The sequence below is a fragment of the Perca flavescens genome, chromosome 7 (genome assembly GCF_004354835.1).
Source record: "Perca flavescens isolate YP-PL-M2 chromosome 7, PFLA_1.0, whole genome shotgun sequence".
NCBI lineage: Eukaryota > Metazoa > Chordata > Actinopteri > Perciformes > Percidae > Perca > Perca flavescens.
In genome coordinates, this window is record NC_041337.1 from 29124655 (window position 1) to 29149737 (window position 25083).

General features: G+C 39.9%; 1 protein-coding gene across 4 annotated transcripts in view; it reads left to right on the forward strand.

The window, feature by feature from the left end:
• The window catches only part of hdac7a (histone deacetylase 7a), a 70795-nt gene that overhangs the window by 35335 nt on the left and 10377 nt on the right, over window positions 1-25083 (forward strand). For all 4 annotated transcript variants that reach the window (XM_028582739.1, XM_028582740.1, XM_028582738.1 and 1 more), the window contains 19 exons: window positions 9393-9583; window positions 9708-9798; window positions 10417-10531; window positions 10786-10886; window positions 11695-11817; window positions 12093-12202; window positions 12981-13082; window positions 14331-14502; window positions 15182-15387; window positions 16399-16602; window positions 17346-17577; window positions 18426-18559; window positions 18811-18931; window positions 19411-19460; window positions 20032-20139; window positions 22616-22671; window positions 23233-23320; window positions 24025-24144; window positions 24263-24360. In XM_028582739.1, coding sequence (XP_028438540.1) covers window positions 9393-9583; window positions 9708-9798; window positions 10417-10531; window positions 10786-10886; window positions 11695-11817; window positions 12093-12202; window positions 12981-13082; window positions 14331-14502; window positions 15182-15387; window positions 16399-16602; window positions 17346-17577; window positions 18426-18559; window positions 18811-18931; window positions 19411-19460; window positions 20032-20139; window positions 22616-22671; window positions 23233-23320; window positions 24025-24144; window positions 24263-24360 — 2422 coding nt within the window. The remainder of the gene's footprint in view (window positions 1-9392; window positions 9584-9707; window positions 9799-10416; window positions 10532-10785; window positions 10887-11694; window positions 11818-12092; window positions 12203-12980; window positions 13083-14330; window positions 14503-15181; window positions 15388-16398; window positions 16603-17345; window positions 17578-18425; window positions 18560-18810; window positions 18932-19410; window positions 19461-20031; window positions 20140-22615; window positions 22672-23232; window positions 23321-24024; window positions 24145-24262; window positions 24361-25083) is intronic.

Below are 25083 nucleotides of genomic sequence, written 5' to 3' on the forward strand. Positions count from 1 at the left end.
TGTTTTCAAATCCTTTTTGATTGAATTGAGGCAGTATTTGAGTCAACCGTATAGAGAGGAAGGTTAAAAATGCACTTTCAGCATAAAGTTCAGATTTTGCTTTTCTAAATCAGGAAGTGAGGAATAGTAAGGTCTTGACAATATACAACTATACAATTTGGTATTACTTAATTCTGTTAATGTCTATTCATTGGCTCTGTACTGAACTGATGCTCTGTAGGGTAATACTTAGTGCTGAAACATTTGGGACATTTAATCGTTTAGACAATCAACAGAACACCAACCATCAACTGTCTTGATGATAGATTGATTGTGTGATTTATTAAAATAGTTCAAACATTGGCTGGTTCAAGCTTTTTGAATGGGATGATTTGCTTCTTTTGTTCTTTTCATTGCAAATTGAATATCTTTTTTATAACTTGATGTTGGTCTCACAAAGCAAGCAATTTCAATCATTGGGCTCTGGGAAATTGTGAGGAGTGTTTTTTTTATCTTCTCACAGACTAAATGATTAATTAAAGAAATATTCAGCAGATTAGTTAATAATAAAAACGATCATTAGTTTCAGCCATATAGTCTAGTACTGGCCTTACAATGAATCTATGGTTGTTTACAGAAAATACTTCTAATTAGTCATTGAATCTCATCTTGACCATGACATAGCTTGTTTCCAACAACTTTCCTTGGAAATGACACAATCAGAGTGACGTGCTGCACTGGAAACCAATAAACATCAGTGCTCCCTTATGCCAGATAAATATTTGATTGTTGACTTATCTGCTAAAACTTCTTTGCTAAATTTGAGCTGACCATTTCACATCCAGCCCCACAATTCCTGCTGCATTGTGCTATTTTTGTCGCAGATAATCAGGCATCTTCACTTGCTTAAGAAAAGCCAGACTTGAACCTGCGGCTTTGACCCTGCCTTTGTTTGCTTTAGATGAAATGGGAACTGTTTTCTTTGGCAAAGAGCTCGAAAGCCATGCTTTAAACTTGGATCAGTAATTTCTTTGGAATGAATACTCACACACACACGCATGCGCACGCACACACACACACACACACACACACACACACAGTAATTTGTAAACTAGTAGACACTACAAGGAAAGAAAGAGATAGACGTGTTAGGTTGCTGTTGCAACTCATTTGTTGCAAATAACCTTTTCAACCGATTCACACACGCATGCACGCTCGCACGCACGCACGCATGCACGCACACACACACATAGACATCATAAGAACACAGCTGCATGCCAGTCCAAGCTTTAGGGGAAAGGGATGAAGGGAGTAATAGAGATGGTCAAGAGGAGAATGCTTGACTTTCTCAGCAGTGTCAGGTTGTCCTGTTAGTCCTTTCCCCTTTGCTCCTACTCCATCCTTTATCGTTTTTTATTTTCTTTTAGAATTCCCCCCCCACACTCACAAAATCTGCTCTTCCTCTCTGACTGTTCTCTCTGATTTTCCTATTTCTAGTCTCTGCTTATGACTTTACCCCCACCTTGAAGGGCCTTAATTTGCATCAAAGTCTTTTCTTGTACCTCACAGATACCCTGAGGTAATGACATCTTTATCTACTGAAAGTAGCTGTTGCCTGTAAAAGGTGTAGTGTGATTTTGACACACTCACACACATTGTACAGTCAAAACAGAAGAATGCGTTGTAGCTATATTTGGACGTGTCAAGACACAAAGTGGTGGCGTCTGCTCCGTTGGTTATTGACTTTGTGCAGCCTGAGTGTCTGTCACTAGTGGCACTATGCTGGCTGTCAGCTCTCCTTCAGTGTGCAGAGAGTGATTTGACTTATCTGCAGGTTGTTACAGGTTGCTAATCAACTCACCTTTCTTATCTTTTGACTACTTTCTCTTTAGTCTGGTCTGTTCATATATATATATATTTTTCGTCTTCTCTTTTTATTGCACCTGTTAGAGAGAGAGAGAGAGAGAGAGAGAGAGAGAGAGAGAGATTTGTACATCCTTGTCTTACCTGTAGAACGAGTCCTGACTAAGCAGAACCCAAGTTCAAAATGGAAGAATAGAGAAGGGAGGAATCTGTAGAAAGGGATAACCAAATGTCTGAAGTGAAGTCACACACACATACAGAGTATTTAATTTGTCTCTGTATGGAGAACATGTGCCTAATGTACCTAATCTTTCAGATAAATCTGCACATTCTCAACGGTCTCTATAATGAGACAGGCTGTATCATACTGGGTCGTTGGTGATTTCCATAATATGACACGCTGACACTCCTTCACACACACACACACACACACACACACACACACACACACACACACACACACAGACAAAATCAACTATGTTTTACTGTGCATTGTTTCAAGTGTAGCTGACTGTACTGGGCTTCAGTCCTGGTTGATTTGGCAACAACTGTGGTTGCTGCTGGTAAGTCTGAGTCTTGTCCACAATTACACACCTTGAGCAACTACTGTCAGAAATACAACAGAAGAAGAACAGCTCTTTGTTAAACTGTGGGCATCACTTTGTTTTAGTAAAGACGACTATAGAATACTGTTGTAATATTGAACTCATGAGCACATTGTCTTCTGCCTTATGTATCGCTGTACGCACACACATCTTTTCATGTTAATCCCTTGTTCATGGTTATGTAATATGGCGGACTCCAGCCATTAACAATGAAAACTATATATAGAGAGGCAGTTATAGAATGTAATAAGACATTGAATGGCTTTTGCTGGAAATTGGCAGCCATAAAAAGTATCAAAACAATGTATTGATATAATGCAAACATTAAAAAGGAGAATAACTTTATGGACATCTTTGAAGACCAACATATTGTTGTCAGATATAGTGTCTGAGACTAAAACAAACAAATATGAACAGGACTGAGACAGTTGGTAGTCTCGGTTTACACCAGTAATGAAACTGATAGTTGTAAGTGGTGGTGTTTTTCAAAACAAAGACTGCATTTCCCACAATTCCTGCAACGTCCTGACCAGTGTTGCCACAGTTACTTTAAAAAAGTAACTTAGTTACTTTACAGATTACTTGATTTTAAAAGTAATTTAGTTATTTTACAGATTACTTGATTTTAAAAGTAACAAAGTTAGATTACAAGTTACTTTATTAGTTACATTCAGCAACTGCCGACAACACCCCCACAGCGTCAACATAAAAATGACAACCTGTTTACTGTGAGGCAGCTCGGCATTGCTAGTAGTAGGATCTGGTTTATTATGGCACGAAAGAGAGTGAGTTAACCGTGTTTAAGGACAGCATTTCCGCTACAACATACTGCCCGACCAACTTCTTCAACTCTCCCCCACTTACTGGTTTTGCACCAAAGTCCAGCTTTTGTTGTTTGGGTGGTGGGGGGGACCTCCTTCTCTCTGCTTTGCACCACCTGCTGGGACTTGCTCTGGAAGTTTGACCGCAGTGCCGCCACTTCGAATGGTTCTTCAAATTTGACGTAGTGTTTTTGTAGCTAGATAGCACTTGTCGCCACCAGCACAGAGTGTACAACCAACCTTAATATTGCCGTCTTTAGCTGACACAAACTCAAAATAGTGACAGTATTTCCAGCTAGAAAACGCGCATCTCCCTCCTCCCTCCATTGTTGTTTACGTTTGTGTCGCTGCGTGGTACACGTGAATTGTCCTCATGCTGAAAACGTGACTTGTCATTAGAGATGTTCCGATACCGATACCAGTATCGGTATCGGCTCCGATACTGCCTAAAACGCTGGTATTGGTATCGGGAAGTACTGGAGTTTATGCACCGATCCAATACCATGTAATAAAGCCCTAAAGAAAATCTACGTTAAAGTAGTTTATTTAGGTTCTTTTTCCGTTATAACCGACTGTCAAACTGGAGAATAAAAGAAAGTTCTACGACATTCATTGTTTGTGTTTGTTCATGTTTTACAAAGAGTTTAACCTGAGCCAGACAGACAACAAAGATAGAAATCATATCACATCCATACGTGGATAGTAGTATATAGCTGTTATATCATATCACATCCATACAGGGATACAGTATGAGTAGTATACAGTTGTTAAAACATAATAAAATATATGACCAACTGGTATCGGATCGGTACTCAGTATCGGCCGATACGCAAGTTCAGGTATCGGAATCGGTATCGGGAAGCAAAAAATGGTATCGGACCATCTCTACTTCTACTTCACTCCCCGAGACGCAAGAAGAAAGCAAAAACAATATATATTTTTACTAAGGAAAATGACAAAAATAGTAACGCACAGTGACTTGGATAAGTAACTTTAATCTGATTACTGATTTGGAAATAGTAATGCGTTAGATTACTTGTTACTGAAAAAAGTGGTCAGAGCGGCATCACTGGTCCTGACCCACCAAAAAATCTATTGCAGCTTCAAAATGCAGCTGAAAAAAATTCCAAAATATTGTTTGAAACGACTAAATAGTGCTGCAAATTGTTTGAAGTACAGTGAAGCCCTGCTCCTTCTGAACTGGTTTAAAGAGTCACACTCACTTCAGTACTGATAAGGTTTAAACATTGTGGTTGTGTTGTTAATTGTTGACTTTCCTGGCACACTTATAGGCTTTCTCAAGGTATTGCATTACCTCATGCTTTCTCATGGACCGGATGCCTAAATATATGTGTCTACATGTGTGCGCATGCTTTGTTTGTTATTCCAGTACATGCCTTCCCAGCTCTATTTGCACAGAAAAAAATGTGCTATTTAAATGAAATCAACACAGGCTCACCACCACAGGGTCAAAATGTGTTATTCTTCCCTGAGTACGGCACGCAAATGTAATGAACTGTAACAAAATATAATTCTTGAAAAGAAATAACAACATTAGAGCCTCATATTACTTGGATTAAATGTGGTTTTAGAGGTCCAGAGACTAAACCACTACACGATTTCTAGACTTAAAGTCATGTTGGCTACATGGGGACTGTGTTATTATCAGGTAATTTTACAGTTCTGAAAGATATCATGTATCCACTCATTGGGCAGCAGGGTGGCTAAGTGGTCAGAGAGTTTATTTCTCAACTGAAGGACCACATTTCATGTGCTGCTGAAGTGCTACTACACATTGAGTATTTTGCTAAAACTAGATGCAACAAAGCCATAATGTACTTCCTGGTGTTAATCTAAACCTGCCTTTAAAGAAGTTGCCGCAGTAGCTTTACAGTTACCTAATGAAGCGAGACCAAATTTCACTAGACTCAGTGAGTGCTGTACACCAATGATAAGGGCTTTACTTGTCCTTATGTATGGGAGCTTTCTAGCATGCCTTGTCTTTTCTGGTGTTTAGTCAATAACTTACCCTCTGCATGCTTTAAATACCAAGTACCATGTAACACTATTTAGAGTTGTGAGATGTGAGCTAAAAGGGGAAATGTCTCTAATAAAGTGATCACTGGGCGTACAGACCGAAAGTCAGACAGTTAAAAGTCAATGAAAGCCACTTGACATTGTTATCCAGTGAGAATTAACCAATTCTTAGACTGATTATATCAGAATCAGACATTTTTTTATTGCAGCACTTTCTAGGAATTTGTCTTGAAGGTGCATACATAAAAACAATAATATAAAATAAACAAACAATAAATACAGAATCAAATAACACATACATATATAACTATTTAGCATGAATTGGGTTAGAGCAGAATGTACAAAAATGTAGAGGGATGTGCAAAAGTTCAGCATATATAGAATAAGAATGTGCAGGGGACAGATGTAGGATTAAGGTTTAATGCCAGTGGGGGTCTGGGGCCTTGTTAACGAGGCTGACTGCTGAGGGGAAGAAACTGTTTTTGTGGCGTGAGGTTTCGGTCCTGATGGACCGCAACCTCCTGCCAGAGGGGAGGGGTGAGAGGGATCGTCTACAATCTTTCCTGCCCGCCTCAGCGTCCTGGAGTCGTACAGTTCATGGAGAGACGGCAGATTGCAGATAATCACCTTCTCAGCAGAGCGGGTGATACGCTGCAGTCTGCCCTAGTGCTTAGCAGTGGCAGTAGCGTACCAGATGATGATGAGGGAGCAGGTGAGGATGGACTCAATGATGGCATGATATCAAGCCAAAAATGGGGTTTATTAAAGGGAACACCACATGCAAGTTTTTTGTTTTTAAAGTGAAACTTGCAAAGTGATAAGTTAAACTGTCTTTTCTCTCAGCTAACTATTAATTACCTCCAGTAGTATAAGACTGTGTGTGTGTGTGTGTGTGTGTGTGTGTGTGTGTGTGTGTGTGTGTTTGCCAAGGGATTTCTGCTATTCAAGCCATGGTCGGCATTTAGACTGTCTCTGCATTCGTACCTCCTAATATGGAGGAGTTCTGACACTGAACACACACACACTGCTATGTCTCATTAACCCAAATAGTGATGAGACCCCAGTGACACTGTGTGTGTGTGTGTGTGTGTGTGTGTGTGTGTGTGTGTGTGTGTGTGTGTGTGTTGTGTGTGTGTGTGTGTGTGTGTGTGTGTGTGTGTGTGTGTGTGTGCATCCACTAGTAGAAACAACGGCAATAACAAATCCTTGTATTCTATTCACTTCTATTTCCTTACACCAATATTTCTAGTGCTGCTGTTGGCATCAGGCCAAGCCCCTCTATGAGTGACATTTATTTCACACATTACAGCCTGACATCTGAGCACCAGGCGCAGCAGCAAAGAGATGATGTCACACCAAGTTATTTCAAGGCTCGCTCTGTGTGTGTGTGTGTGTGTTTAAAGTTTTAGTTTAAGTGTCAAAGCAGGTTTGTGCAATAGGTATTTGCTCAAGCCTGTCTTGTGTGTGCAGCTGTGTATGAGTGTGCCACATGTGAATGTGTCTTTATGTGTGTGTGTGTGTGTGTGTGTGTGTGTGTGTGTGTGTGTGTGTGTGTGTGTGTGTGCGTGCGCGTGCGTGTGCTCTAAATGTTTGTGTGTGGGTGTATATATATATATATATATATATATATATATATATATATATATATATATATATAAATAAATAAATAAAGTATATACATTTGCAGGGGGATGTGTGTTACTTGTTACAGGTTTTTCAGATTGATCTCATGAAGTGGCGTATGTATGACACGCCAATGCGTATGCCATTATTGGTGTGTTATGAAGACTTTAGCGTGTTTTATAAATGCTGTTTTACCTTGTAGTGAATAGTATGAAAGGGCGGAAATCCACATAGAGCGGTTAGTTGGATGGAGGATGGGTATAAAACACAGGACTTTCACCCAGGAGAGCAGGGATTGCGTCCCGCGTGTGGCTTCGTGTCCCGTTGTGTGGTGTCTCCTTTAAACATTTTTTGTTTTCCTAATCCCAACCAGTTCTTCTTTTCCTAAACCTAACCCCGTTCTTCTTTTCCTAAACCCAACCCCGTTCTTCTTTTCCTAATCCCAACCGTTTCTTCTTTTCCTAAACCTTAGCCTCGCGATAACACGCCACGTGGCTTTAGAAAGTGCCGCATGGCGTGTATGTTTACGCTGTGACGTTGCAGACTGCCGTTCGCTGTATAGAGCGTAGACATACACGCGGATAGCTCACAATGTGTACAGATAACACGGCACCTGGCTTTAGGAAAGTGGCATGTATGTTTACGCAATATGTATTTTCCACATGTATGTTCATGTTGGTGCGTGGTAGGACACATGCAAATGTCTGTATTTGTGTTGTATGTGAATCACTGAGAATTTTTTGTGCATATGCAAGTGAATCTGTATGCTTGAGTGTGTGCTTGTGTGCAAATATGTGTATGAATAAGTGTCTCATAGACAGAAACCACCCCCAGCCTTTTCCCAAGCTGTTCCCTTCCTGGATCCTGTTTTTAGCGCCAGATGAGGCAATCTTTCCCATTGACTCAGCCATGCAATTCAAATAACCCCAACAGCATGCAAAGAGCATGGAAATGTGTGTGTGTGTGCGTGTGCGTGTGCGTGTGTGTGTGTGTGTGTGTGTGTGTGTGTGTGTGTGTGTGTGTGTGTGTGTGTGTGTGTGTGTGTGTGATTGTGTGTGATTGTGTGAGTCGATGTGTAACAAAAAAAACAGACATAACTTGTTATTGTGTCACTGTGTTGTACTAGTTTAGTTTTACTGGAGCAGTTTGGGGTTTGGTATCCGGCCTGGGGCACCTGTTTGGGTCGGTTGCTGGACAGCCCATAGTCTTGCATTGCCAGACCTTACTCCACAGTGCTGCGGAGTAAGGTCTGGCCCCTCCCATACTGTATACTCCTGGATAGGAGAAAAAAACGGTCTGAGTTGTTTGCATTTCGTCAAGCCAATCACAATTGTTTTGAGTGGCGCTAAGCTTCGATCGCAGCTGTGGTGTGTTCTCGGGAAGGAACTTGTTTTGGTGGAACAATAAACACCACGCAAAAGAAAATGTCACATACAATTTTAAATGAAATTAACTGTTCACACAATACAGTAGCATGAACCATTTAAATTAGCTGGATACATGCTTAAACATAATTTGCTCTTACCAGTGTATCGCCATGTGTACTTCCCACCAATCGGTCCCAAAACATCCCAGTTAGAGAGTAAATGCCGTAAACATATACTTTGTGAATCTTTGCAATCATTTGCCAAAAGAACCAAGCAGGCCTGCCTTGTTGCATGATCCAAATGTTCTTCAAAACTTACCATTTTCAGAGTGTGGCTTGCTAGCTTGAAGTTTGTTTTGGTTTCCTGAAAGACTTAACACATTTGTAGCCTTTTCCAACTACAGCTCCCATGAGACTTTGACTGTAGGCAAAGCTTTATGGCATTTGCTAACCCTTAATGCTAACTAATTAAGTGTTGTTTTATCTTTGTTAAAAAAAGGTGCTCAGATTTGACTTGTACATTTAGAAGTGGACAAAAAAGCCCACTCTTATGTTTATCTGTAGAAATAAAATGAAAATAACAAAAGAAAATCCCTTTAGGATAAATACATTCGCTGTTAGAGGCTAGTAGAACATGCTAGCTTAAAAAGGAGTTGGGACAGTAACTTTTAGGCACTGTTAGCTAAAACTAAACTAAAACAAAATGTTTGTACACCTGTCTTAAGTAAAGTTCACTGTCACACTGTCTTCACTTGGAACAGAAGTTATTATCTGACATTGAACATTTCTGAATGGATCTACAGCTGTAACACAACACTATTTTATTTAGCTTTGTCAGCTTATATAGCCAGTTCTCCCAGAGTGTTTGAAATGGTGCTAACCTTTTGCTTTGAGTTTTGAAACTGCTAAGCATCTGTTATATGAAACCATAATTCTGGTGTTCTCCAAACACTGGCTCATTTTGCCTCTGTATACTGTGCACATTGTTTTTCAAGTAGGGTTTCCCACGGACTATTGTGTAAACCGACTGCTCTTAGTGAGGATGAAGCAAATTGACGCCTCCCTCCTCTCCCTCCCCTCACCCCTCTCTTTTCCCAGATTTCTCGGTGGCATTGCCGGTGTCGTGCGCGGCCTTGTTTCCCATGGACCTCAGGGTAGGGGAGCGGGGGATGCGCCCGGGTTCGGACACGGCGCTCCTTACCCCATTGCACCCGCCTTTACTCCTCACCCCGTTCTCTCCTCAGCCCCGCACCTCTTTCTCCCAACAGCAACTGCACCAGCACATCCGGGTAACAAATAGAAAACAGAGATGAAATACGAACTGTCCGTAAAAAGACTTCAAAATGTTGTACATTACATTTATTTCCAGAAATATAATGCTATAATATAAATGTGTGTGTTGGTGGGGTTTAGTTTAATATGGAGCAGAGGAGGCGGGAACAGGAGCACCACGAGAAACAACAGGAGTTGCAGCAGTTAAAGCACAAGGACAAGAGTCAACAGAGTGAGTCCATTCACACACACACTTACTCACACGTTACTACAAGTTTTAATTTACATTTGAAGTTGTAAATTTATGTTCACTGAGCGTTATGTAAAGCTATTTCCACGTCTTTCAAAAAAATTAATTATGGCCCAGAGTGCTAATCATGGCCAGGGAGGAAAGTCCCAGTTAGAAACCACATTCATGGTTATTGAACAGTGTTACTCCACTTTGAAAGCTAATTGCTTTGAGATGAGAGTTAAAGATAATAAGAGTACCTGACACACTGGGTAATTAGACTCTCTCTCTCTCTCTCACACACACACACACACACACACACACACACACACACACACACACACACACACACACACACACACACACACACACACAGCAGCAAACATACTCTCAGAGAAACCAGTGACCTTGCCCTGCGTTACACACATGCACACATACAATAATACATGTATTTGCAGGGACTCGCCACAGTATTGTTCTAGTTGATTTTGTCATATACTGTATTTTAGATGTGGTCACCGATTATGTCCTGCACACTTCGCTTTTGGCTGGGCCTTACCTTGCTCCTCCTTTTACGATGAAGCAGTAGGTGAGTTTTGAGTTTGTGTTATTGATTGACAGGTGCAGTGGCCAGTTCTGTGGTGAAACAGAAACTCCAGGAGGTGATTCTTAAGAAGCAGAAACAGGCGGCGCTGGAAAGAACAAACTCCAGCGCTGCAGCTCCTGTAGCATACAGGTGAGACACAATACCCACAACGAGTATAACAATATCAAAACACCAAAACCAAATATGCATCATGAAAAAAAAACAAAAAAAACACATTGATTATACTTCCTGTCTAACGCTACTACACACCGATAATTCTTTGACTAACACTTTTCTTGTTGACTTTAACATCTGGATTTTAAATAAACTTTTTCCATATGTGGTGTGATTATTTATCCTAATGGTTGTATGTCTTTTTGTGTATTTGTGTTTTGTTTTTCCAGAAAGCTGGGCCCAGACCCCAGTTTATCCTCCCAGCCTATGGCCTCGTCTCCAGCACAGCCGTCTTCTGATGGTTCACAAGAGACGCCTCTACGCAGAGCAGGTAAAACATCTGACATTCACCGACTTCATCCAGAGGAAGGGGCTGAATTAGCATTAGTTAAATGTTCCGAATGCAAATTATGAATTGAAGATAAAAAAAAAAAGACAAATTAAATTACGATGTGAAAGATCCTGACAAATCAAATGACAAATCAATCTTTTACCACCGTCTTTGTACTCCACAATAGGAACAGTTTTTTGGCTGTTTATGGATTTAGCCATTCGTCCCACTCACTACTTCAGACCGCACTGTTGCAGCATTTAGAAACTAATCTAAATTAAAGATACATTTTCCTTTCAGTAATCACAGCCTGTCATGTCGTTTGTATTTCTTCATGTATTATAACTCTGATTTAGCATGGTCAGTGTGGCTTTATCTTTTATACTTGCTAACTGTAATACTACCACTCTACTGTGTTTTTTCGTTGGTGTACCACGTGTCCATTCATTGGCCTTTTTCACAGACAAGATTTTGTCTTGTCTCATTTACAAAAGCAACGGTCCAAACAATAATATTAAGGATGATTGAATTCCATTTAGCTGCTTCAGTTTCAGGGTCCTTGTATTGTGCGGGCTGGCCCAATGGGACGCCTGAACATAATGGAGCCATCGCTAATGTTATCAGTAACAACTGTGTTTTCCCTGCTATGACAAGTCAAAATGTGTGCTGTGAACAGTAAATGTAAAATATTTCTATAATTGGAAATAGGTTGAAGCCTTGGTGTGGTATTATATTTAGTCAGCAACAGGATGTAGCAAACCATTTGCACATCATCAAATAACAGTCCCCACGTTGCTTTAATTTGTAGCGTCTGAGCCCAATCTGAAGGTGAAACACAAGCTGAAGAAACACCTAAACACCCGCAAGAGCCCGCTCACCCGCAAAGAGAGTGCCCCGGCCACTGTCAGGCACAGAGTACCTGACACACTGGGTAATAAGACTCACTCACTCACTCTCACACACACACGCACACACACACACACACACACACACACACACACACACACACAAATGAATATGAGTGGTAATGCATTATTGTTGTTTAATGTGATCATTTCAGTTAGTCAAACCAAGTTTTTTTTTCTCTTACTATGCTTTATTTTTATTTTTTTATGTTTCACTGATATGATAGAATGTAATGTAATTGAAATATGATCAAGATGCATAATCATATTCTAAACTCACACACCGCCTGTCTCCCACCAGACTCATCCCCCAGCAGCAGTAGCACTCCGGTTTCTGGCTGCAGTTCTCCTAATGACAGTCTGCCCAATGAGAATGGTCTACTGCCATCTGCAGGCGGCCTCTCGCATGAGGTTAGCAAAGACACACATGTTGTTGAGTCCTTTCAGAACAAAGGATGAAGTAAAACTAACTAAAAAACATCCGCTCAAGATTAACTGAAATAAAATAACTAAACCATATTTGTAAAGAAGTTTTGAGAAGTTCCCCTTTTGATAGAAAACTGGTTTGGTTTGGTCGTTAAGAAATCACGATGAACATTGATAGATAAAGAGAGAAAAACATAAAAGACCTTTTTTTGCCTTTCTCTTTTGTCTTAGAGATGGAAAAATATGAGCATTTTAAACAAGTAAGCACACGGTTTGATTAAAAAAAGAAAGAGGTTTCATGTACATGAGCTGTGCCTAGATGCTGAGTAATGACATGTTTAAAGCAACGACACAAGAGTATGGGAGCACTGAGTGTTTGTCAGCTGTTTATACATAATTCATTTAATCACATAAAGTCAACCTCTGTCACACCTGCTGTGGAGGTCTGACTCATCATTCTTGCGTGTCAAGACAGCACACTATCTTAGGTTTAATTAGACTACACTGGTTTACTGTAGATTTCCATCAACACTGACATTTGTTCACTGCGGCAGAAAATATTAAGAGCACATAGCATAGACAAATTGCAGAGCAGGGATCAAAGAGGGGTCTTTATTGGGGGATACATAACCAGCACTGGTCTTAAAGATGAAATGGGATTTCTCTTATCTAGAAAAGTGTATTGTTATATGAACACAATTTAATTCAGATTTGAATAAAATATGCATTATTTTTGAATAGTAATTACTTTTGGCATTTCTAGGCCCAGAGGCTGCTGCTCAGAGATGGCACTCTAGCTAACTTCACCATCCAGAGTCCCTCCACTCTGCCCACCATCACACTGGGACTACCAGCCAACGCGAGGGTAAACACTGAACTGCAACGCATGTCTATCATAACTGCTATTCTTAAATCATGTCTTTTCCTTGAAACAGGGGAGAGAAGTGTTCAGTTCTTTCAAAAAAAAGTTATGTAATTTAATATATTCAAGTGTATATTCAAAAGTGATTTGCTCCATTAAGACACATTTAAAAACACATTATTTGTATTATATAATATAAGGAAACCTCATTATTTGCAGACACTTTTATTTTCGAAAAACAAAAACACAACAAGTGATGACAGTAATTACATGACATTGAAGTTTACGAACAATTAAAATACATATGGTAAAGCACAAACAAGGGCATATTAATGTAACTGGTGATGAGTCTTACATTACAGTAGGAGTAGGAGAGTAAAGAATTTTACATTTTAAATTAAAGCTGGCAAAGAGGACAGGCTACATGAAAGGAACTCACGATTGAGCATCTGCCCCTGGGTCCTATTCACAGATAGTAATGTTGTAAGTCAAACACATTTATAGACTCAGGCCCAGATTAAGTGACCTAAAGAAATGTGTTTTAAGATGCAGTAACTGTACAGTACAGTCTGTAAATTGTAAAAGTAACTTAAAATCATCACATCCCTTGGGCGCCCGATAGCTCAGTTGGTAGAGCGGGCGCCCATATTTAGAGGTTTACTCCTTGACGCAGTGGGCCAGGGTTTGACTCTGACCTGCGGCCCTTTGTGGCATGTCATTCCCCCTCTCTCTCCCCTTTCATGTCTTCTGCTGTCCTATCAAAATAAAGGCTCAAAATGCCCAAAATAATCTTTAAAAAAAAAATCATCACATCCCATGACTTCAAAATCTCTATGAAATTAATAATAAATTGAATTTATATAGCGCTTTTCATGAACTCAAAGTCAAATATTTATGAATAAAATCTACCTGACCTAACATCCTATTATAAACAGGAAGTACATCAAATACAGGAAGCATTGTGCTATTTAAATGCTGTTTCACTATGACATGATTACAATATTGTTATTAATATATTACCATAGCACTGATTTCCCTTGCACTATATTTATATTTAAATCTTAAATCTCAGACTATACTGATATTGCACTATTCCTTCCCTCTCTTCAACTGTTATTGTATATTTCTTGTAAAATTGTAACTGGAATATATTAATTTCATTCTATGTCGGCCTGTAAATTCAGCTGTGATAACAGGTCAGATTGCTTGTCATCTGTTGCTATAAAAGCTGGTGAAACTGTCTGTGTGCAGGCTGAAGGAGAGCTGTCCTCTCTGAGGATCGGCCGGGTGCCAGTGGTTACAGCCGGGGGCTCGCAGGTCTTCCTCCCCCTGAGCAGAGAGGATCAGGCTGGGCAGCTGAACCCTCATCTGCCTGTCATCATCCTGGAGTCCTCTGGACTGGTACACACTCCGCTACTCACTGGTGAGACAGAGACACACACACACACACACACACACACACACACACACACACACACACACACACACTGACACATATACTGTAGACATGTACAGTAAATGCATATAAACACCCAGTAGTGCAAAAGCTTCACAATTTATGATGTTGAAACACTTTGAGTTACTACGTATTCCTAACGACGTTCTGTAACTGATCTACATATCAGAATAAGATTTTATGCACATAAAAAAAAAAAAAAAAAAAAAACACATCCAAGATGTTACCAAATAGCCACAAAAGGACACACACACATTCATCAACTTTCACCAAGGTCTTTTATTTTATTGTCTGAGATGTTGGAGCACCCCCCAGTGGTGACATTTAGAATAATATCTTTTTCTTTGATGGATCGGCAAAAAAAAAATACTTTGACATTGACATATTCAGCCTCCTTTCCACATCCACCTGTGCTCTTATTTTTCTCTCAGTTCAGTGGCTTTACTGAAAAACGTGTTTTATATTTGGAAATAAACAATATTGTAGGGTAAAAGAAATTAGAAATGATTAAATAATTTACAAGGCAGCAGGGGTGGCAGTTTGACATTGTTGTAGCTATTGAGTGTTTGAGAAATTGTTTAGGTGTGTCTCTATATACATGTAACTCTGACAGACACGAACTATTTGTTTCTCTGTCTCTGACCAGTTCCAGGCCTCGATTCCGTCCCATTACAGTTTGCCCCCCAGTTAGACCACCTGGCTCCTGGAGGCGCTCATCCCCACAAGCCTCTGAGCAGAACACGCTCGGAGCCCCTCCCCCAGAGTTCGCGGACCCTTCACACACATCTCCTCCAACAACAACACAGCACACAACTACTGGAGAGGCTCAAACAGCAAACTCACCTGGGCAAGGTACAGTATGGAGAAGTAAAGGCACACTAATTAAAAAATGCCAAAATATTTGAAGTTGACCTGTTCTACTGTCTTGCCGTGGTGGTGGGGGTTCAGTCCAGTATGGGGGTGTGTTGGATGTGCTAATGTGCAGAACTTCATATAGTCACTGATAACAGAAAATTGGTTAAGTCTGCCTCTTGATCATTTGTATTTATACATGCATTTACTGAGGCTGTACTGAAATGACATTTTTGCTTCAGTCTGACAATTACATCAGGTCAGACTTAAAACTTCATCCTGGAAAAAGTTGTTTAAGTTAGACTCCCTGTAAAACATTCAAAGTTTTTGTTTTACAAACTTTACAAATTACAAACTGTGGAAGCATATTGACACATAAAGGAAATATGGCAGCAAATCCATTGACTTTGGCTGCCTTTGCTAATATACGCGGCTAACGGCTGAATATGGAATTAGCTTTGATATGAAGAACTTTTCTAGAGATTCTTGTGGCGCTCCATCTTTAGAAGGAGAACCACAATAATCTCAAGGCACTGGTCTTTGTTATCTTATTGTACATTGTAGCACTACGCTGTCTTCCTCCAACAACACACTTCACAAGATAGTTTATGCGGCTTGTGTTGATTTTTGTGATCTTTAATTAATTGATGTTGGAGCCCAAAAATGCCACATATCCACAAGGCACTAGGCATTTTTTCCCACTCCTTGTATTTACACACATATCCCCCTCTCCTAAATCTACTTTAGCTTGGTTAGGAGAGGTTAATGTTGTGGTAACTGATACAGGGATTTTACAGTAAGAGGTTTTAGTTAACATTTCAGTGTGTCATAGCAGATGACTGTTAACAGCTGATGGAAAACAGACATCAGACTACATCAGCATGTCTGTATGTGCATTTTTGAGTCCTCTGTCTGGCGGCATCATGTCTTCATATAAATGAATAAGTGCAAGCACAGACATATTTGTCTGCATGTGTATTTTTGCCAACATAAATGTTTGTGTATGTGCAGCTGATGTCTAAGTCCAGCGAGAAGCCCAGACTGCATCAGATCCCTTCTGAGGATATGGACTCTGAGGACGGAGACGGGACGTCGCCCACAGAGCCAACCTATCAGAGCAGAGTGAGGGCGGAGTCACTGAGGGAGGCGGAGCCAACCGCATCCAAGAGCCAGGAAGAGCAACTGAACCTGCAACATGCTCTCATACTCAACCAGGTTGGAAAACATAGCATACTTTCACACATGAGATAGAAAGAAGGATAGATGGATAAAACCACACAACTGTTCTTCATCCAGCAGTCCTGTAGATGGCAGCCTAACACTTGCATAATCTTTGTTGCCATTGGAGGCTTTTGTGGTTTGACAAGTACTCATTACATCAAAGTGGTCATTTAATAAGCTTAATTAAGCTTGATGTGGTTACAGGGTGCATGCACTGTAAGCTGAGCTTTTCGTTTTTAAGAAGATGTCTCAGTCACTGATCAGACAAACCGCATTGTCAGGAGTCAGGCTTTGTTAGAAGGTATTGAATGGTTCTAGTTTCCTGATTTTTAAGGAAAGAGTATAGTCAAACTTGATATTGACAGACCCAGACTGCTCTAGTTGGTACAGGTCAGATCGGAGGAGCCAATTAAAACCATCTCAGAATGTATTGACTATGAGCTGGAGGAAGTTCTGAGGCTTTCAGCACTTAATATCAGCCTTGAATACAAATCACTTTGAGAGATTTTAGAGGGATGTACAGCTGCATACCATATGTGTGACAATGGAACTGATGTCATGAGCACCAATATTTTCTATGGTTCAGAATAAGACCCTCTCTGTGCTTTCCACATTTTTTGTCCTACACTTACTACTCTTAACTTTGTCTTCTTTTATGTTCATGATATTAAGTTAGAATTAAATAAAAATATGACTTGACTATGTTTCGTCTTTATCATCCTCACTTTTGAACGTAGTCATTGCTATGGGAACAGCAGAAGCAGCTGCAGCAGCTGCATCGACAGATGGAGACCCTGGCAGTGCCCATGTTACGCAGCAGTAGCAGTGGCGGGGTCGGTAGTGGGTTGGGTGTCCATCGCCCCCTGTCACGTACACAATCATCCCCAGCCTCCACCTCTCTCACGCTACCTGAGAAACCCCTGAGCCTGGCCGCACAGGACCCCAGCAGCAAACCACGCTTCACCACTGGTGAGTCAAACATGTTTTCACAGTATTATAAAAGGTATGTATAATCATTTTCTTAACGATATTTCAAATACAGGGTGCCTCCATGGCTTAGAGCATAAGTCGTGATTGTTTAACCGCAACTGCCCTGGTTTAAATCTGGCCCGGAAATTTTTTTTGCATGTGGTTGCCCATCTGTCTCCCTTATTTCCTGTCTAATAATAATAATAATAAAAAAAAAACTAAAAGTGATATTTTATATATTTCCCAGCATCTAGCACCATGCATGACCAGCAGAGGTAAATGCCACATTTACAAGTGAAGGAAAATCAAAAATGAATGGGTGCCCACCAGAGGGTCCTACTCATGAACAAACCAACATGAACAAACCTCGTGGCGATTTTAAAATGTGAATAAAAAATCAAGAATGAATAAAAGAAAGAGTATAATTAAAACACCAATTTAAAAATATTACTGAGACTTTAATTTACTCAATGTCTAAAACAGTGCGGTTTTAAAAGTGTTTTAAAGGAATGACTGATTTGTCAGCTGGTGGCAAGGCCTTCTTTGACCCACATTATGGATCAATTAAAACACTACGGCCCTCAGGAACAAATGGAATTAAAGACTCCGAGAACTCTGTAGCTGTTAGTCTTAAACATGTCGTGGAGAGTTTCAACCCTCATGAGTGTAAATACTGACTACTGACTGAGAAAGTTAAAGAAGTAGAACTTATAAACTTATTAAAGCCGTCATTGTATATTGTATGTGAAAAATGTTGAGATCAATTCTGTGTGTGTGTTTGTGTGTGTGTGTGTGTGTGTGTGTGTGTGTGTGTGTGTGTGTGTGTGTGTGTGTGTGTGTGTGTGCAGGCCTGGTGTATGATTCTCAGATGCTGAAGCACCAGTGTACATGTGGAGACAACAGCAGTCACCCAGAGCATGCTGGGAGGATACAGAGCATCTGGTCCAGACTACAGGAGAGAGGCCTGAGGGGACAGTGTGAGGTACGCCACGGGACACCATTTCATCCGGTTCTAACCTACACAAAGGACATTTGATTGTAAAATAATAATTTTCTGTCTGAAAATAGAGAGGTTGTGTTTACAGAGACATGAGATTATGTTGGAGCACAGTCTAGCTTTCTGTCTGTTTTAACATTATTATTTATGAAATGTTACACAATATCCGTGTGCATATGATGCCTTACGTAATGTGATGTTTTTGGTCCTAAAGTCAAATGAAAATGTTCATACAGACTATTCGTGGTCGTAAAGCCACTCTGGAGGAGCTGCAGTCGGTCCATACCGAGCGCCATGTGCTGCTCTACGGCACCAACCCGCTCAACAGACTCAAACTGGATAACCGCAAACTGGCCGGTATGCAACACCTCAGACTGCTAGATTTGTAAATTCAAAAAATGTATTTTGTAATTCTGAGCCGCATGTATGAAGTTTCAAAACACTGTTCATGGTAAACATTAAAAGACCTTTTAAGTAAATATGATCTGTGTTCTAGATGTCCACTTCTTCTCAACAGCAGAACTAAAGCTATATGATAAACCGCTGTTTTACAATTCTGACAAAAACAGCGTTCATATTTTTCTCCTTGAACTAGGTTAATTAAGTTAAAAATAAATTACAAACATGTGACGGTTGTAAACAGAGTACTGAATATATCATCATCACAAATCATATCATGCCATTAATATTCTTAATTTGATGGATTATGCCGGGTCAGTTTATGGCTTCTCTTCTCATTAGGCATAAAAGAATTATATTGAAAATAAAAAGAATCTCAAATGTAATTGAATGAATGTGTACATTTACAGTAATTGTTTATGTTTCTGTTTCCTCAGGAATCCTCTCTCAAAGGATGTTTGTGATGTTACCATGTGGTGGTGTAGGGGTAAGAGAACACACACACACACACACACACACGCAAACTCTATTTTTGATCATACTGTAATTCTCCAAAGCTCTTAATGAAAGCTTTATAATACTGCGTCAATGAAAGATGATATTGTTTCAAAGAAAAGCAACAAAGAAAAGCAAGAGAAAATGACAAGAAAAGCAGGATATTAAAGAGGAAAAGAGAGTTGGTTTGGCCCAGTTTGCCTGACAGTCCGTGTCGGACCATGACAAGTCAGAGCTAATGAGAAAAACATGTCCATGACTGGAGATAAAAGAAAGGCCTTAGTTTTCATTGTCCGAGCCAGATGGATAGTTATGCCAGTTTGTGAACAAACAGAGAAGAGAGGAAAAACCGAATGGAAAGGAAAATTACCATTTTAACTCAATAGTCAAAGCTGTATGTTTGGTTATCCATGTCCTAGAGTAAGCCTTCAGTTTTCTTTTATTATCCCAGAGGGATTTTAGACATAGTCAGACTTCACACAACAGAAATTATACATATTTCCATGCTAGTTGTCTTTATTTTGTCATTCAGTGGCCTCCGTCGTTTGTCCCTTGATTTGCAGGTTGATAATGACACCATTTGGAATGAGTCGCACACTTCAACTGCATCACGCATGGCGGCGGGCAGCGTTGTTGAGCTGGCCTTCAGAGTGGCCAAAGGAGAGCTAAAGGTGAGAAACTAAACCCAGCAGAAAGAGGCAGACGTCATTCTGTCACCTCCAGATTAGACGTCTTAAGAGAACTAGTTGGAATAACGGTTATTGTGGATACATTTAGTTGCCTCATCCCCAAGTTTTCAATTAATTTCAGTTTCTTTGTTGAGTCACCTGCCTTGCTTTGCTGCTTAAGGCGTGTGAGTTATGTAGAGAATTATATATTAATTGTTCCCAAAAACATTTAATTCAAAATGTACCACTTCATTATGACTCTATAGACAGTAAGCAAAAAACAATTCATAATCAATAATACAGAAAGAATTGTCCCCTTATCAGAGAATGATGGATAAAGTGGAGGTATGGAATGCCACGATACAGAGAGTTATAGTATAGTCATATTGGTATTATTTATTACTGTTTATGCTAAACCTGTGTTAACTAAATCATGTCAGCAGGTGGGAAGTCACAGTTAACCTTATACCCATTCACACAGAGTGACTGCTTTTCAGGCACTGGGTCATGGGCCAGAAACAACTTTGGGAACTCAAAGTTATTGTAATGTAATTCTGGAGTTTGTATCCACTGCTGGCAGTGTTTTGTTGTTTGATTAACTTAGAAATGCATCCAGTAAAAGAAGCGTGTCTCACCCTGACTGAAGGATCTACCAACCCACTTCAAAGATAAATGGCTTTCAGGAAAAGAGTCTTCCTGTCTCATCATGGTCTAAACGTTCTTCCTTTTCCACCTCACAATAATTATAGCCTAGGATGAACATTAAACTGTTCTTGTTGTTTTATTATATTTGGTCAAATGTAAAAATTTGCTTGATTGGAAAAAGGTATTTATAGCTGGCAGCTTCAATACACGCAGTTTTACCCCTAAGGCAGGTAGGCAGGCGGAGAATGAAAAACAAACACCATCCTAAGGCCACATTTAGAAAATGCAAGTCTTCCAATCCATTTGAATCGGGGTAGTGAGTTTAGGCTGCGACGGTGAGGGCCGCCGGGGGTTGCCGAAGAAAACCACATCAGTGGTTGAGACCGATTCAGCTTCACGGAACTCTCACACCGACTCAAAACGGACTGACAAGTCTAATCGCCGGTTACATGATTGGCCATCGCAGCGTGACGCGGGGTTGTCTCAACTTTTCGCCACAGGCCCGCTGCTGATTTTTTTAAGCCTCAGTCTTTACTGAGCAGTGGTAGTACACAACCATCACACCACACTACAACCACAGTACAACCACTCCTTTTCAGAAAATCAGTTTTTGAGCTATACATATGGTAGGGAATGTATACTATATAGACTAACTTACAAGACAACATAATAAGTATCTTGATTGGCCTCAGTTTTCTTTACATTGCCAGAAGTTGGTCACGTTCTATCATGTGTGTTTATGAAATGTTTGACTTTATGCTTTGAGTTGTACTCTCTGGGATAATAAAGATGAAGTTGACTCTAATGACATTGTCTCTTAAAATAGCAGAGTGAAAAAAATCTTAAAACCACATTTTAAATTGAATAAGGTTGGCCTTTATGCTGTACTGTGTGTACATTATAAAAAAAAATTATAAAAAAAACATATATCATGTGTCTAGAAGATTTATACTGGATTTAAAGTCAAAATAAGTCCTTTGTTTTTAAATAGCAATTCTTTTTAGTTATATCATTAAAGAATGTGATCATAAAGCGGTGTTTGGTGTTTTAAGCCCCCAATGTCATCTTCCAGGCAGCGCTGCATGGAAGGCACTAATAATAATAATAATAAAAATAAATTGAATTTTCAAGGACTCAAAGCCAAGGGTTAGGGTTAGGTGCCTTGAAGTCGACGGGGGGGGGGGGGGCTTAAAACACCATCGAGCTCATAAAGCTTACAGCCTTACACGAACCACAAAACATTGTCTAGTTTTTTGTGTTTTTTTTCTTTGTGTTAGAGATCTGTTTTTCAATTTCTAAATGACTGGTTTTGAATAGTGCCTTTTTAAGGATAAGGTTTATACATGTATGTGTGCCAAAACTGTTATATTCCTGTACAGTGTTTCTCAAATGGGGGTAAGTGTACCCCTAGGGGTACTTTGGAGTACTGCAGGGGGTACGTGAAGTTTTTTGCAAAAATGCTAATTAAAAAATATGTCATGCATTATTCCTAAAATAATTATACTATAATAATGAATGTATTAAGTGATGGTTTCTAAACATTTGAAATGTAGCATTGAAATGTTTTTGTTTAAAAAAGGTTGTTGTTTAGAGAATCTATCACTGCCGGTGCTGTATTGTACTTATACTTTTTCTACCAAAAATGTTTTGCGCTGTACTTGCAATGCAAAGGGGGGTACAATATTGAAAAGGTTTGAGAAACACTACTGTACGTTATACAAGCCTGTAACTTTGAAAGACTGGAGTTTCTTAACAATACACTTAAAGTTCTTCAGGGAAACACTGATTAATAGCGTCGTCTTCTTCTTCTTCTTCTTCTTCTTCTTCTGCACAGAACGGCTTTGCTGTGGTCAGACCGCCAGGGCATCACGCAGACCCCTCCAATCCAATGTAAGTGTGTGTGTGTGTGTGTGTGTGTGTGTGTGTGTGTGTGTGTGTCTGTGTCACATTCTCAGCCTGTCCTGTTCTTGCTGCACCGTCATCAGCTTCTCTGTGGATGACATTTATGAAGTGAGAGAGAGAGAAGACAAAGGGACTAAACAAGGAAGATGACCTTTTTTTTGTGTACGTTGTTTGTTTTTTTTCTTTTCTTTTGTGACGCTTGGACTTCTCATCGTCTGCTCATTTATCCTGAACACAGTCCTGTACAGCTACTGTACTGTTTGCCATTTTACATTTCTGACATATACAGTTAGTGGATGCTGTCGTGAAGAACATGTTGGTGAAACATGAAAACAAACAAAGAGTTTTTTTTTTTTTAACCTTACAGACACTCCACACAGCCAAAGCAGAGTCAGAGACAGAGAGCCTTTCCAATATTCCCATGACTGTACATCACTCATGCTACAATTAAGCAAAATAAATAGGAGCTAATAGAGACATTCTCCTCTCCTCAGTTCAAGTCTTTATATTCTTCAGAACGTCCTCTAAACTTTTATCTGTGTCTATCAGGGGTTTCTGTTACTTCAACTCTGTGGCCATAGCCGCCAAGCAGCTCCAACACAAGCTCAGCGTCAGCAAGATCCTCATCGTTGACTGGGTAAGACGGCTCGTTAACTCCGGCCTCATGCTGCTGTTTTCACTCTTGTTGTTTTATATTGATGAAAACTAGGGGTGTAAGAAAAAATCGATACACTTGAGTATCGCAATATTTTATTTAGCAATACTTCATAGATTTTTTTTTTTTTTAGTTTACGTGCAAAAATATTCATGTAAGACAGTGGTGCACGTTTATGTTGTGTTTAAACCCCCTACCGCTAGATGGCTATGCTGCGACGCACCACTAGTGTCCTTGCCTAGCAGTGCCTGACTTTTTGCTAGAAGCTAACAACGTAGCTATGGCTGAACTTAAACATTAGCTCACTAAGAACCTGTGAACCACAATCCCAAACTGGCAGTTTGACTTTCTGTGTACTGAATTGTTTACCTAAAGTACATTTCTTTGACTTTTATGCACATCATGTCTTTTTTTAAATATTAGTTTTTTCTAAAATTATACTTTAAAAAAAATCCAAATATATTGGCTTACGCACAGTATCGAGATATATTGCAATATATTGACTCGTGACCCATGTATTGTGGTAAGTATCGTATCGCCAGATTCTTGCCAATACACAGCCCTAATGAAAACCCACTGTGGTATTCCCGTAATACTCATATGTACTGCAATACCCAACAGGGAATGTATTTCCCGTGCTATTGCTATGTATAATATAAATATGTCTTCCCTCATCCTGTTGCTAGGATGTTCACCATGGTAACGGCACCCAGGAAGTGTTCTACAGCGACCCCAGCGTTCTCTACATCTCACTGCATCGCTATGACGATGGAAACTTCTTCCCTGGCAGTGGGTCGCCAGCTGAGGTGGGTGATATTACATGATATTACAGCCTGACGTGTGACCAATAAACTGAGCAGAGTTTTCTACTGAATGACGACACTGCATGAATGAAATGCAACACGTGTATTTTTTGGGTTATAGGTTGGTTCAGGACCAGGCAAGGGCTTCAATGTGAATGTTGCGTGGACAGGAGGACTGGACCCACCCATGGGAGATGCTGAGTACATCGCTGCATTCAGGTAGAACCAATTACTGCTCTGTTTAAACAATGCAACACAAGCTTACTAGGTAAGAAGAGAGACAGATGGGTGACATATCATTAATTTGTATATTGTGGTCCTCCCATCTTAGACATAATTATAGAAACTTTCTACAGAATATTGTACAGTATTGGTTTTCATATTCAGCAAGAAAATGAGATAGCATTTGAAACTTCTTTTGGTAAATATCATCTGAATTTCTGAAGTTGGTGCAGGACATTGATGGAAACATGGACACAGAACAGAAAGTCTTGATTGGCTGAATCATGTTTTTTTTTCTCATTTTCGTCATATGTGGTATCCTGTAAAATAATGTATAATGTTCCTGCAGCTCTTTTCTTACAGGATGGAGCAGAAAAAATATTCTGAGTGTAGAGAATCTGAGCTAAAAGAGATATTTATTCTGTTTCAGCATGCTTTAAAAGTTAGCCCAAGCACACAGGTTATCTTTGTGTCTTTGGCGTGAAATCCAGTAGATTAGACGACTGGTTTAGGTTTACTGTCCCAACAGTTTGACACCTGTGTTCCAGTTTTTAATGATCAATGATAAGGATATTCAGTGGAGCTTTAGTCAGACAATTTCTCCCATTTCCTTTCCACTGAGACACAACAAACACACTTAAGCTGGTCAGAGGCTCAGCCTCACATTGCCTCTGACGTACTTCTTGCGTAATTAACAACCTTTCTTATTTGGAGAGCATG